Source organism: Cheilinus undulatus, linkage group 3 (assembly GCF_018320785.1).
Source record: "Cheilinus undulatus linkage group 3, ASM1832078v1, whole genome shotgun sequence".
NCBI lineage: Eukaryota > Metazoa > Chordata > Actinopteri > Labriformes > Labridae > Cheilinus > Cheilinus undulatus.
The window spans coordinates 55,586,695-55,602,063 of NC_054867.1; the positions used below are offsets into that span (position 1 = coordinate 55,586,695).

A 15,369-nucleotide genomic window follows, 5' to 3' on the forward strand; every position below is an offset into this window, starting at 1 on the left:
GTTGCTTGAAGTCCAGTGTGAAGTTTCCACAGTCAGTGATGATTTGGGCTGCCATGGCATCTGCTGGTGTTGGTCCATTGTGTTCTCTGAAGTCCACAGTCAATGCAGCCATCTACCAGGACATTTTAGAGACCTTCATGCTTCCTTCTGCTGACAAGCACCATGCAGATGCTGATTTCATTTTCCAGCAGGACTTGGCACCTGGCCACACTGCTAAAGGTACCAAAAGCTGGTTCAGTGACCATGGTATTACTGTGCTTGATTCTGACCTGAACCCCATAGAGAATCTATGGAGGATTGTCAAGAAGAAGATGAGAGACACCAGACCCAACGATGCAGATGACCTGAAGGCCGCTATCAAAGCAACCTGGGCTTCCATTACACCTGAGCAGTGCCACAGGCTGATCACCTCCATGCCACGTTGCATTGATGCAGTAATTCGTGCAAAAGGAGGCCCAACCAAGTATTGATGCATAGAAATGAACATACCGTTCAGCCTGGCATTTCTGTTGAAATATCCTTTTTTTATTGATCCTATGTAATATTCTATTTTTTGAGACACTGATTTTTAGGTTTTCTTATCTGTAAGCCATAATCATCAACATTTCAAGAAATAAAGGCTTGAAATATTTCACTCTATGTGTAACAAGTCTTTATCATATATGGGTTTACCTTTCAGAAAAGAGTGACAAAAAATACTGAACTTTTTCATGATATTCTAGTATTTTGAGATGCACCTGTAGATAACAGCAATCAGTGCAAGTTAATAACTGCCAATAAAGGGAGAAAATGTTAATCATGTGTATTTCTTGTTAAAGTGGTCCTGAATGAAATTGCACACTGTTTCTTAAGACAAAAGCAGGTAACCACATTTTTTTAACAATCTAAAGGTTGTCATTTTTCCAACTCTCTCTCTCTCTGCAGGCGATATTTGAGCTGGCTCAGGGCGAGCAAGACTTAGTAGAGGATCTGAAGTTGGCAAAGAAGGTGAAAAACCTTTTTAACTGTCTGATGTGGCTCATGTCATATCTTCTGTGAAGGCTTATGCTCATGTGTTTATTTTTGTGTCTGTGTACATCAGGCCTACCGTGACCCAATGCTGAAGCTGTCCATCATGACAGAGCAAGAACTGAACCAGATCTTTGGTACTCTGGACTCTCTGATACCTCTGCATGAAGGTAAGATGGAGCAGATGATGGGAAATAATCAGCAGAAATCGGTCTCAGAGCCCCCCTGTGGAAGGTGACCGGCCACCAGAGGGCGATGGTGTAAAGAAAAGAAAGATCACTAACTAAACTGAAATCATGCAGCATTACGGCTAACATCCATGCAAACCAAAGGCATTAATTTAAATCATACATGTTTATATTCTGCTGCATATTTTATCATTATAGATGGGAGGAATTGGTGTTCCTGTGATAATGGTACTCTAACCCTAATAGTTACCAGTCAAACTGCCTTGATTGTTTTTTAAATTACTTTAAATTTAATCCTCTTCAGACCTGCTGAGTCACCTCCAAGATGCCAGAAAACCCGACGGCTCCACAGAACATGTGGGACACATCCTGACCGACTGGGTGAGGATAAGACTTACTTAACTCTGTTTTCTTATTTGTTAATCTTTATTAACATAAATTATGGCCAGGCCTTTTTCACATTCATTTACCTGTCCCACTTGAAAGTGACCAGGTGTGTTTGTGTCCGTGCAGCTGCCCTGCCTCTCCTCCTACACCCCCTACTGCAGTAACCAGGTGAAGGCCAAGGCTTTGTTGGACCAGAAGAAGCAGGATCGGCGGGTCCAGGACTTCTTGCAGCGATGTCTTCAGTCACCATTCAGCAGGAAGTTGGACCTGTGGAACTTCCTGGACATCCCGCGCAGTCGGCTGGTGAAGTACCCGCTGCTGCTCAGAGAGATCCTGAAGCACACGCCCAACGACCACCCGGACCGGCAGCACCTGGAGGAGGCGGTAAGGAGACAGGCGTTAGGACGTTGTTCACCTTGATGCAGTTCTGATTAAGGGCAACAGATATTTGTTGTTTTTTTTTTTCAGGGCCCATACACATGCAGATCATTTCTAGATCTTACAACCAATATTTGGAACAGACATGCCTTTATTAATACAAAAATAAATTATCTAATGTGTCTAAAGTGAAACTGGATGATAATTAATGAAGTGTGTTTGGGTAGAGTAATGTATATTGTGTTATGTCCCTAGATGTTGATGGTTCAGAGCGTGGTGGCGGACATTAACAGGCGGACAGGGGAGTCAGAGTGTCAGTACTACAAGGACCGTCTGTTGTACTCGGAGTATGCTCACAGGGATGAGCTCATTGACCGGTCCAGGACGCTCAGCTGCCACGGAGAGCTCAAGAACAACAGAGGACTCGTAAGCATGCATTACTGCATATATGCACTATACTCAGCTATATCATATCACAGTATGCATACATCCTCTAGTGCAGTGGTTCTCAACCTTGGGGTTTGGACCCCCATTGGGGTTGCGAGACACTGAGGGGGGGCCCCAAGATTCCCTAAAAAAAGCAAAGAATATTTTCTAAATAACACTGTTTCCACTTTACACAAGTTTTGCCAAATTTGAACCCATTTTCATCATTTTTTCCCAACAATTTTAACAAATTTTTGCCAGTTAAAACCTAATTGTTCCCATTTTTAACCACTTTTTTCTTCCTGTTTTTGCCACTTAAAAACCAGTTCTTGCCACTTAAGCCTAATGTTGCCACTGTTGACCCATTATTGGCAGATTTAACCCCATTTTATCTCTTTATGCCCAGTTTTTTCCCATTTTAACTACATCACTATCTAATATGCCCATTTTTGCCAGTTTAACCAGTTTCTGCCAATATCTGCCTTTTTTTCCTTTCTCAGTTAACACTTTTTTTTACCAGTTTATATCAGTTTTTCATCCCATTTCACCAAATTTCCACCCATTTTTGCATATATGAAGGGATTTCAACCACTTTTTAAATCCCTTTTACTGCTATTTATCCCCATTTTTGCCTTTATTCCTTTTTAAAAAAAAATATAAATCTAATTTTTGCCACTTCTAATCCATTTCTTCTACTTTTGAAATCCAATTTCACCACACCTCACCCATTTATCCCCCCCAAGGACGGCCTTGTCTCCACATGACTATTTTTGAATGTGCATGGCTATGTTCAACCACCTTCAGGTACAGTGGGGGTTCCCGATCTCTGGCACCTTTATTTTTGGGGTCGTGAGCTACCTCTATCTCATTTTTGCCACCAGTTTTTGCCTCTTTTATCCTGTTTTTTGCTATTGCAATTTTTTCCCATTTTTTGCCACTTTTTGCCCATTTAAGTCACGTGTTGCCATCAAATGCTACTGTTTTCAGCATTCTTTGCTGCTTTTTGACAAATTTTTCCACATTTTTGCCCATTTATACCAATTGTAAACTTTTTTTTGGCCATGTTTTTGCTGTTTTTGGCCATTTTTGGCTCCTGTAACTCTTTTTGGTAACTTCTCACCCTATTTTGCCACTTTTTCTCTCTGTTTTTTGGCTTTTCACCCACTTTTTGCAATTTTATGCCTACTTTGCCCCTTTTCAGCCACTTTTTTGCCCCTGTTTGACCGTTATTCACTACCTTCAACTTATTTTTATTGCCATTTTTTTCAAATTTTTTTGCCACTATAATCCATTTTTACTGCTTTAAGCCCACTTTTGCCATTTCTTTTTCCTCCTTTTGCCCATTTTTAGTACCTCTATCCCATTTTTGCCACCAGTTTTTTGCCTCTTTATCCTGTTTTTTGCTATTTGCAATTTTTCCCATTTTTTGCCACTTTTCGCCCATTTAAGTCACATGTTGCCATCAAATGCCACTGTTTTCAGGATTCTTGCTATTCTTTGCTGCTTTTTGACAATTTTTCCCACATTTTTTCCCATTTAGGTCACTTTTAAACTTTTTTGCCACTTTTTTGCTGTTTTTTTGGCCATTTTTTGCCACCTAAACTTATTTTTTGGTAACTTCTCACCCTTTTTTGCAACTTTCTGCCCTTTTTTGTCACCTTTTCTCTCTGTTTTTCTGCTTTTCACCCACTTTTTGCAATTTTATGCCTACTTTGCCCCCTTTCAGCCCCTTTTGCCCCTTTTTTGCCGCTGTTTGGCCATTATTTGCCGCCTTCAACTTATTTTTATTGCCATTTTTATCAGTTTTTGTCACTTTTCACCACTTACATTGTGGCTCTTGCCAAGACATTTTTCAACAGTTTGGCTCTTTGGTTGAGCAGGGTTGAGTAACGCTGCTACACCATCTGCATAGCTATTTGGATATACTGAGGAACAAAACCTTGTGGCTAGTGTAGCACACTTCCCATGAAAATTAGTGGCCAATCTAGAATTTAAGCAATGCTAACCAAATTTAATCCAGAAGCTAAATATTCACCTTTTCATTTTAAAGCTGTAAAATAAACTTTAGATTTATCGTTGCCTGTTTCAAAAAGTAAAACACTGAATTTATTCTTTAAGTAGCGTGAGCCTTTATTTATTTATTTACATTTTGGGTGTGCTGATTGCATGTCAGGACTTGCACAAAATTCATGTTCGCCCTTGCTCTTTTTTCTTCCAGAAGCTTCACGTGTTCCTGTTCCAGGACGTCCTGGTCATCACCAGGTCGGTCTCTCTGAACGATCACCCAGTAAGCTATCAGCTCTGCCGCCAGCCAATCCCCATCCGGCAGCTGGACCTGGAGGACCTATCAGATGGCGAGATGAGAGTGGGCGGGTCCATCAGAGGAGCGTTTAGCAACAATGAGAGAAGTAAGAACTCCTCATATAACGCAGATTCTTCAAAGACTTTAATCAGTTTGAATGTGTTGCAGGGTGTTAGTACCATACCACTCATAAATACTACAAAATCAATCAATCAAATTTTATTTATATAGCACTTTTCATACAAGAAAATGTAGCACAAAGTGCTTTACACACAGACAGAATTAAAAGAAGATAAAAGGGGGTATGACCCAAACCCCCTCTGCCCGAGCCCATAACCCACCCCCCACAATCCATTCACAGTATTGGTAAAAATGCATCATAAATAAGACACTAGTAGAACAGGAAAATATATGTACCCAGGACGCACCGAGAAAACGCCATCTTGAAGGTTTAAAATGAGTAAACACTGGAGGTTAGGTTAAAGTGTAAAGTAATACTAAAAGGGTGCTGTAATGAGAATAAAAACATAAAAGGTAACAGCAATATGCTCAAACAGGGAAATAAAACACTTAAGAAGAACTCAGGAAAAGACGGTAAAACAAGAGGATAAACTACTAAAAGATAATTCTGAAATTGAAATAAGATAAAACCTAAATTACTAAAACAGATTAAGATGAGCCTGTTAAATTCAGGAAAAGGCCAGACTAAAAAGGTAGGTCTTGAGTTTGCCTTTAAAAACATTAACATCAGGTGCAGCCCTCAGGTCTTCAGGTAGGCTGTCCCATAGACGGGGGTTGTAGTAATGAAAAGATGACTCACCGTAAGTTTTTGTTCAGAACTTTGGGAACCATTAACAGAGAACTTCCTGAAGACCTGAGGGCTCTACTGGGCTCATGGGGTAAAACCAAATCTGATTAATAAGAAGGTGCAAGACCATTAAGAGCTTTTAAAACCAATAAAAGAACCTTAAAATCTATTCTAAAAGAGACGGCTAGCCAATGCAGAGACCTTAAAATTGGTGTAATGTGGTCTCTCTTTCTGGTCCTTCTGTAGGAGCTGGAGCTGTGAAATATTCTTTTTAGGGAGACCAGAAAGAATAGCGTTACAATAGTCTATTCTACAAGTGATAAAAGCATGGATTAATGTCTCTGCATTGGCTTGAGAGAGAAACGGTCGCACTTGGGCAATATTCTTTAAATGATAAAAAGCTTTTTTGGTGATGTTCTGGATTTGTGGCCTAAAACTAAAATCTGAATCAAATAAAACATCTAAAATTTTTGCCTGCTCACACAGATTAAAAGATAATGCTTTGAGTTTGCTGACCAGTTTCTCTCTCTTGTCCCCTGTACCAATGACTAAAACCTGAGTTTTGTCCTGTTTGATCTGTAAAAAGTTCTCTGCCATCCATGATTTAATATCTAAAATACAGTTAAAAAGGGCATCAAGTGGCCCTGTGTCATCAGGAGACACGGCAACATAAAGCTGAGTGTTGCAAAATGCATTATACAGTCAGGAAACAGGCAAAGTCATTTGGCTTTAAGGCTGTCTGATGCAGTTGCCCATGCCATAGGCACTAATGCAACCCCGTACCATCAGAGATGCTGGCTTTAGACCTGAGCCAGGAGAACAAGCTGGATGCTCCCTCTCCTCTTTAGTCCACAGGACACGGCGTCTGTGGTTTCCTCTGATCACAGAGCAGTTTTCCTTGTTTCCTCAGTCCGTGTTAAATGAGCTTTGGTCCAGAGAAGACGGCGCTGTTTCTGGATCCTGTTCACATATGGCTTCTTCTCTCCATGATCCAGCTTTAACTGTCATTTATGGATGGCATGGCCAACTGTGTTGACAGACGATGATTTCTGGAATGTTCCTGAGCCCATGCCGTGATTTCACTACAGAATCATGCCTGTTTTTAATGCAGTGGCCCCTGAGGGCCCTCTTCAGCCTTGTCCCTGCTCACAGAGATTTCTCCAGATTCTCTGAATCTTTTGATGGTATTATGGACTGTAGAGGGAAGGAGATTCAAAGTCTTTGAGATTTTACATTGAGGAACATTTTTCTGAATTTATTCCACAATTTTTAGACTCAGTTTTCACAGATTGTCTGAATGTCGGTCCATCTTTACTTCTGAGAGACTTCCTTTCTAGAATGCTCCTTTTATACCCAGTCATGTTACTGACCTGTTGTCAATTAATCTGATTAAATGCAAAATGCTCCTCCAGCTGTTTTACATTTTTACCGCTTACTTTTACACCCTTTTGTTGCCCCGTCCCAACCTTTTTGACATTTATTGCTGCCATCAAATTCAAAAAGGAGCTTATATTTTTCATTAAATAATACAATGTCTTAATTTAAACATCTGGTATGTAGTTTATGTTCTACTTTAACTAGAACCTGGGTACAGATGATTTACGAATCTTAGCCCTCTGGTTTGTGTACATTTTACACAGTGTCCCAACTTTTTTGGAACTGCAGTTATAAATTATGTTCCATTTTGTTACCTGAAATAACAAGCATACGTAAGGCCCTAATAACCCTCCTGTTTCTCCCACTGTTGCTCTCTTTCCTCCTCACAGCTAAGAACTTCTTCCGGGTCTCGTTCCGTTCCGGCAGTCAGCTGCAGACTCACTGCTTCCAGGCCAGCGACGCATTCAACAAACAGCAGTGGATCAACTGCATCAGACAAGCCAAAGAAGCTGCAACACTAAGCGGAGACACGCCGGCACAGACGGGACAGTGTGTGGAGACGGCGCTGGGAGGACAGATTGGCCCGCTGGCTGAGACAGAGCTCAGACTGTGTGGGGATTCAGAGCTTGAAGACGAGAAGGGGAGCTGGGGAGAGATAGAGCCAGGGCTGGGTTTGGAGGGAGAGGAAGGCGTGAGTGGAGAGAAAGATCTTATTTCAGGTGAAGGTGAAGAGCCTGAGACAGCGAGGGAGATGGAGGCAGTGTTGGCAGTGGATGGAGATTTGGAGTTAGATGGAGAAGAAGAGTTGGATGATGAGACGAGGCTGGGGGGCAGTGAGACAGATGCAGGCGTGGAGATGGAGATGGTGCAGGGTGGTGGGGATGAGGACAGCCTGAAGGTGGATGAAGGAAGTGGAGGAGGGGACCAAGGAGAAGAAGAAGAGGTGGAGGATAGCAGTGGTGATAATGATATTTCCTCCTCCATTTCTGCTGACAAAGAGGAGAGGGAGGTGATGGAGGAGGAGCAGAACAGTGCTGAGGTAGAGGAGGATGTGGGCATGGAAACCAGCGACATGGACTCTCTGCAGGGTGAAGAAGTGAGCTTCAGATGCTGATGTTTGGACCTAAAAGGAGAAAAGGAGCATGAAACACTGACAGACTGCTACTGCAGCCAATCAAATCAAAGACTTGAAGATGAAGCCACAGATGGATAAAGCCAAAGTAATATCTAGGAATTAAAGATAACTGATGGGTTTCTCAACACTGTAACTGCTGTAACCATGGTAACCCCTCACTCTAGAATGCCAGGTCATCATTCAGTACCAAACCGAGAAACACTGCTCCTTTGTATGTCCTCAGTCTGCTCTTAACACCAGATTTTATCAGGTAGCAACCTACAGTGTTGAAAACTGAAACGGTGCAAAAAACCTGCAGTTCCACAAGTGTCCACTTGAGGCTGGCTCCAAAAATGAGTCAATCTCCATTAGGTCTCACATTGAAAATGCTCATTTCTAGGGGAAAATAAATGATACATTTGTTCAGTTTCTTCTTCTGTGCTTTCAAATAGAGCTGAAATGAAATGTACATAACGGCTGTTCTCTCAGGAAAAACATCCACCAGTGTCATTTAGAAACACAGCGGTAGTGTAAACTGCTCTGAGAGGTCATGTCCACCTGTATCTAGCTATGCTAGTAAGGGTTTATTGGTAGAAAATAATGGGGGTGATCGTCATATGGTGCCGGTGTATTTTGGACTTAAGAGTTAGATGGATTGACAGGTGGGCACATTTTAACTATTTGCCTAGAAGCTTAAAGGCTCATTTATGCTCCAGGCATACGGATAAGAAGGGAGTTTTCTGTCCGTGTTCTGTATTTCTTTTGTGTTTATGTCTGCTTGCTCTCTAAAAATGTTGCAATAATACCAGTCACCATGGGGGCAGTGTTGAGCAATGTGGCCATTAGCATTAAAGTACAAAAAAAAGAAGTATAATTCTAAAAATGTTGGAATTTGAACTTTCTGGGGGTTCGCCAAGTGTTGTTTGAGCTGTTAGGAATAACAAACATACTGTATATATGACGTTAGCTTACTGGGACTCAGAAAGAGACAACTACAACAGAACAGCTGGGCAGGTAGTAGCAAGGAAGGAGTTGTGGAAGTCTGTGAGAGACAGCGCACTCTAGTGGAGACAGTTTTTAAACTCCACCCTGAAGATGGAAATAGGTAGGTGGCGACGGTTGTCTGGTTTAAAACATGGATCTGTTATTAGAAGAAGCATAAATGAGCCTTAAGATCACCTCAACATCAGTCTGTTTCTAAATTAATCAGAGGTTGGGTTGATGCATGATGTCCATGCTGGTTTCAATCCTTCAGTTTTGTCAAGCCAAAGATTGAGATCACTGAGACTATGTTCATGTTTGTTCAATCTATGGACTTAATCTCTGTGTAAAAGACAAAAAACAATGTTGAAGTGCCTTAAACCTGTATGTATTCCTTACACCCAGGAGGGGGCGACTCAAATTCTTACAAAAAATTCAATTTATATTGTAAGTTTACCTTTCATTTATTATCCCAGGGGTGATTTCTCAAGAAGTAAATGCTCTTAACTTCTCAATTCAAGTCATTTTTGATGAAATCTGATTTTTATTCCTCTAATTGTTATCCCTTTGCAGCTGTTATTGACTAGTGGGTATCACTGAATTATTTTTGAGTGTTTGGATTTACTCAAAGTTGGATGCTGAAAACTTAATTTTCAAAAAACTTCAAATCATCTATGCATTTTATACCATCGCTGGTATTTACTCAGGATTATTTCTGATAATCTGTGATATACCCTTCCCTTCACATTACCCTTAGCTTATCCCAGATAGTTTGACATTTATGCGTTTCATCTGAGGAAGGGCTACCAATACAGTATTTCATTTCCAGCATGTAAATGCTGAAGAATTTACAGTGAAATCCTGATGGTTCTGCTAAAAACAATCCTGGACAGCTTCCACTGAAGGTGATACTACAGCAGTAGTCATTTTAAATATTGAGTGTTTTTATAGCAGAGAGAAAAGTCATGAAGGAGGAGCCTGTTCTGTATGTACTGTATGTATGTAAAGATTGTATATTAACTTGATCTGTATATGAATGTAGGAAAAAAAGCCAAACATGTTTGTTTAGCTTACACGTGAAAACATGGCGGACAATGTCAAGACAATCTGTGTCACATTACTGCTGTACTGCTGTGATGATGATGATGATGATGATGACAGTGGATAAAGGATAACAGTTTTCAACACTGGTTATTTGCACATACCAAAGACTTGAGTGCACATGTCTTCGAACATTCTTTCTGTTATCTAACGTGTGGATTGTCAAAGACCAGAGCATTAATAAATGGTTTCAAAAGAAGCTTTCACTGAAGAGTTTTATGAACAACTTAATGCCGTGACAAATAGCGGTGTAAGGATTCATTGATCTGGATCGATACAGCGATTGTTTGAGCAATGATTCAGTCAAATCGATTGAAAGTATAAACATCGATATCCATTGCCATTTCTACCTTATGCTTTAATTTTGAAAGTTCCCCCACGCACTTGGTTATGACTTGGAGTCACAACACCGCTAGTACAGATAGCTGGTAATGGTTAGCAGCCGAGAGAGAGATACCGAAAACATTCACTCCCTTCTCGGGAATGAATCGGTGGTATTTCAGATTCCAGAGAAAAGACAGATCATAAGACAGAGCACATGCGATATGCAAACAATGCCGTGGCAAGATAAAGTATGCAGGAAACACGAAAAATTTGGCTGCCCACCTGAGGAAGAAACACAGTATTGATCCCCATGCTAACATTAGCATGCCCGAAGATACCACAGCAAGCTCAACTGTGACTAACGTTTGCCCTCAAAAGCTAAACAACAACTCAGAGCTAAGAACATAACAGATTGTGGTAAATGGGTTCACACTATTGTCTGATATCGATCGCAGGCCTCTAAAATTGAATCAAATCGAAATTGAATCCTAACCCCAAATCAAACAAAGGCATATAAATCTAACGTTGTTGGCGAGGAGCTAATATTGAACACCAACATCACGGATGAACTCACAGGCACACTTTTAACAATGAGACACTGAAATGTGTAGTAAAGGTTCTTCTTTGACTCAGAGTTTCCTAAAAAAATTCTGAACCTGTTGGTAACAAAGCAATATTGGTACCGGACACACCAGATGGAAACCTCCCATAGACAGTGTTTGGGAAAGGGCAGAGCCTTTGACAAAAAACTTGGGGGGTGATTGGATGAACATTCTGTCTGTCACATCTTTACGGCCAATCAGAGCAACAATACATGTGACACTGTAGCTGCTCCGAGGAGTAAACTCCATAGAGAACTGCATAACGGTAACCATGGCGACTGTAGACGTGTCAGTACATGACCTTTGTGAAAACAAGAAAACAACTCACTGCTGTTCTTTTTTTAACGAAGAAATGTCAAGTTCTGATAAAACTGGCGCTTTAGCAGTATCCACGCTAATCTCTTCTGCCATAATTTCATGGGCCTCTTGCTGCTGCTTGCTTATGTCACAACTCCGCCGCGCCTGAAAGTACCGCCCCTCGTCGCTGGTTGGTCCTGTCACTTTCTTATCGGGCCTAAACAGTTCAGACGGGAGCTTTGCAAGATGGATTCACCAGTGAGAAACAAGGAAACAGGCATATCTAAGTGCTTTGCTAGGTTAGTAATAGGGTAATGGGGCATTTTTGGAAGTCATAGGAGCTTTGATATGTTCCACATGACATCACCTGAGCTGAGACAACCTGAGACGTCATTAAAACAAAGACATCATCAGAACCCACGAGTACCCGGCCAACACAGGAACCCAACCACAGAACCTGAGACCAACGGGACTGAAGTTTTAAAAGGCAAGTAAAAGAGAAGCAATGAGAACTAAAACATTAAGAGAGGTAAAATTGTAAAGGAAAAAATAAATGTAACAGAATAAGTCTGAGGAAGGAAAATGCTAAAATGATACAAGCATCAAGAGGGTGAAAGCAAAAACCAGTAAGAACTGCCTGGATAAAAACTCAAGATCATGGATATAGTAAATCAAAACAGTAAGAGATATTAAAACAGGAATTAGAAAAGTAAAAGGTATTAAAACAAGTTAACTAGAATGGCCGTCTGAGGCTGTAGACCCACGCCTAAGCAGCGCCACCGAGGAACTTACGCTCTTATTGATTACTATGGTGTTCAAAATTTCGAAGTCCGAGAAAAACCCAACGGGTGTGCGGATCATCACCAAAATCTAATCGATTCTTCCCTGTCACTATCCCAATTTTCCCTGAAAGTTTGGTGAAGATCCGACCTTGAGTTATCTTGTACACATACAAACAAAGAAACAAAGAAACAAACAAAGATACGGAACCCTTTACATAACTCTCCGCTGATTTCATCAGTGTTGGTAAAAAACAGAAGTAGTAAGGAATTAATAGGAACAATAATAACTAGAAAAGCACTTGGAGAGCGCAGACCCCCCCATTAGCCCTATCTCTCAATAGTGAAGAACCCTTCAAAAAACTCCTGGATCCATCCCCATGTGCCCCCCACCACGGCATTCGCTGATTACTCCTTCCCTGGTGGGGTGGAAACATGGCGAGGCAAAGCATTGGCTTCACTACGGGTGCCAACAGATGCACCCATGGTCTCACCGATGACTGGAAGTCATGTCAGAAGGTGAATATTCCTCTATTCCTCCCAGCATTGTGAGTATTCTCACTACAATTCGCTGTCTTTCTCTCTGTTATGCTTCGACTCGTCTCCTCGACCAGGCGTGCGTCTTTCAAACTCTATAAACTCCAAAACTTTGAATTAAAACGCACCCAAAAATGCTGCTGGGATTGAAGTTACTCATGTCTGCCATCTGGTGTAAAGTAGTAACAGCGCAGACCTCCACCATTAGCCCTATCTCCCAATAGTAAAGAATCCTTTAAAAAATTCCTGGATCCAGACGGTGATCTGGATTAGTCCCAAAATCTAATCAATTCTTTCTTATGCCATTTCTGACATTTCCTGAATTTTTCATGAAAATCCATCCATAACTTTTTGAGTTATGTTGCTAACAAACAAACTAATTAACAAACCCTGCTGATCACATAACCTCCTTGGCAGAGGTAAAAATAGCAAAAGTAGCAGTAATGTAATAATAAAAGTGGAGATAAAAAGGTGGAACGATGATTAAAGAAATAATAATGAGTAAGAAGAAGACGTATAACATGGATCAACTAGTCTTGTATTATTATTGTTTTTTGTTTGTTTACTTTGTTCTGTTATGTTTCTTAAAATGTAATAAACAAAACTTGTGAAAAACAAACAAAAAATCTGGAGGGATAGATCATCCATTAGATCCTACTACTATCATTAAAGGGCAGTTGAGATGTGAATAAGAGGTGCTTCTGCACACCAGTATTGGAATAAAACCACCTATGAATAAAAAAAAAACATACTTTTTGTCTTAGGAGACATTTTTATTAATATCATAGCCACTTTAAAACTTCTCAATGAGTTTAAACAATAAACTGAGACTGTAGTACCTCCGTTTTGCCAGTAGGTGGCAGTGGTGAGTTCGTTAGTAAACCAGTTACGGTTAATTCTCAGTGAAGAAGATCTCTGCCCACCGTAAGCATGGCGCGGGTTGTGTACTGGCTTGACTCCCTGCTCTCCTGGACCCGGAGGTAACAGCGGAGACATCGTGGGCTTCTCACCGACAAACAGTGACAGAGTGACGGTCGGAAAGAGAGCGAGAAACCGGCCATGGACGGCGGCCTGACTCGGAGGGAGGCGGCCCGTCCGAGGAGGGTGTCCGCTGCCGCTGAGCTCGGAGCTAACGCTAGCCTGCAAGATGGCGAGGTAATGGAGGTTCACCCAGCCAGAGACGCTCACCCTGGTCCGGACAGGATCGGTGCCGCTGCTGCTGGCGGGAGGATGGAGAGGAGGAACTCGGTAACGCAGTCCATCCACCAGAGACACATGCCGATAGACCCGCTGAAGTTCCACATCCCGAAGAAAACCAAGGAAAAGAGAGGTGGGCTGGTCCGGATCCTTCCTCTCACAGTGTAAACCCAGAGCAGAGCTACAAAGATCAGGATATTAGGAAGTTACCAGCGGATTTTTGAGCATTCTGATCAAAATCTGACCGTTGGAATGAGAGCAAGTGTCCCTTTAACCTCTGACCTAAAGGTCGTTTTATTTCAGTTAGTTCTGAATCTCCAAAGTCCGTTTTTACTGTGTTTTACCGTAAAGGAAGGCTTAGTGACAGGGTACATTATTAGACACTGAAGTTATTGTGTTTATTATGGCTTATATTATACAAATGTGCCACATATTAACAGCAGTAATTAACCAAATAATCTATAAATCCATACACACTTTAATGTAGCGGCTAAGACGAGTCAGGGAAGCTAGTTAGCAGTTAGCCACATACCCTTAACTGCTACCATTACAGAGCTTTTTTTAAATGTTATGTAATCATCTTTATTTCTATTATAGTTTATTTTATCTGTTGGAAACTCACTGTAATCCCCCCAGGATTCGTCTCTGTCTAAATCTGGATCCTAGCTCCATGTTATGGTTAGCATGTTAGCTAGCTAAAGGTAAACTTCCCGTTTTGTTTATGTGGGAGTTTTGCATGTGCAGACTGTCGTTACCATAGACGTCCTATTATGTCTGTGGTCTTTGCTACAGAGTCAGTTGCACTGGCCAGGGGTGTTTGCATACAGGTAATTTGACTCTGGTTGACTCTTCTCTCTATGTACGAACGTCAGATAGTCAGTATTAATCTTATACGTATAAACTACATAACAAAATACTGTGGTCGATGGTGCACAACGTACACAACTTTATTATGTAGTGTCAGTGTAGATACTACTGGTTAGATATTCAAATAGCCATCATTCCTAGCCCCCATGATACTTTGCATGGGACATGGGCGTTCCCTCCGGTGCCGGTGAAATCTTCTCTCCTACAGTGTAAATTTTGGCAGCTATTTCTGATTTTACTCTTATTTTCAGTCTTTAACCCTTTACCTACTGAGTCTAAAAATGGTGATTTGGACATATTTTGCTATTATGGCTGTAAAATAGTCAGGAAATGCCCCAAGTCTGAGAGCTTTGGTCCCTTTTCCCAGGAGAACTTGAACTTGACTTTTCAACATGTGGTTAATGATTATTGCACATTATATGGAATTGTCAGCAGTTAAAAAGAAGAAAAATACAAAAACGGATTTGTTTTTTATGGCTTTTATGAGAAGAAATGTTGTTATTGCTCATGAAGTTTTGATTTGACATTTGAAATGTGAACCTATACATGTTTAGAACAATCAGCAGTCACTCTTTGAGTCTAGGACTCTGGGTGTGCAAAACACAGTGGAAAAGATAACTATATATACAGGCAACAACTAGTGCAAATAAAGGTGGAAAAATGTATTCTCACCTAGGGCTGGGCGATATGGCCTGA

At 41.1% G+C, this 15,369-nt stretch overlaps 2 protein-coding genes across 4 annotated transcripts in view; both read left to right on the forward strand.

The window, feature by feature from the left end:
- The window catches only part of arhgef3 (Rho guanine nucleotide exchange factor (GEF) 3), a 42,826-nt gene extending 32,574 nt beyond the window's left edge, over nt 1-10,252 (forward strand). For all 3 annotated transcript variants that reach the window (XM_041783439.1, XM_041783440.1, XM_041783438.1), the window contains 7 exons: nt 925-987; nt 1,082-1,178; nt 1,501-1,577; nt 1,710-1,967; nt 2,217-2,387; nt 4,606-4,795; nt 7,264-10,252. In XM_041783439.1, the coding sequence (XP_041639373.1) occupies nt 925-987; nt 1,082-1,178; nt 1,501-1,577; nt 1,710-1,967; nt 2,217-2,387; nt 4,606-4,795; nt 7,264-7,988 (1,581 nt within the window). In that variant the 3' untranslated portion in view covers nt 7,989-10,252. The remainder of the gene's footprint in view (nt 1-924; nt 988-1,081; nt 1,179-1,500; nt 1,578-1,709; nt 1,968-2,216; nt 2,388-4,605; nt 4,796-7,263) is intronic.
- A 3,282-nt stretch (nt 10,253-13,534) lies between these two features.
- The window catches only part of LOC121506115 (protein TASOR-like), a 58,123-nt gene continuing 56,288 nt past the window's right edge, over nt 13,535-15,369 (forward strand). Inside the window, exon 1 of the mRNA XM_041781687.1 lies at nt 13,535-13,939. Coding sequence (XP_041637621.1) covers nt 13,669-13,939 — 271 coding nt within the window. The 5' untranslated portion in view covers nt 13,535-13,668. The remainder of the gene's footprint in view (nt 13,940-15,369) is intronic.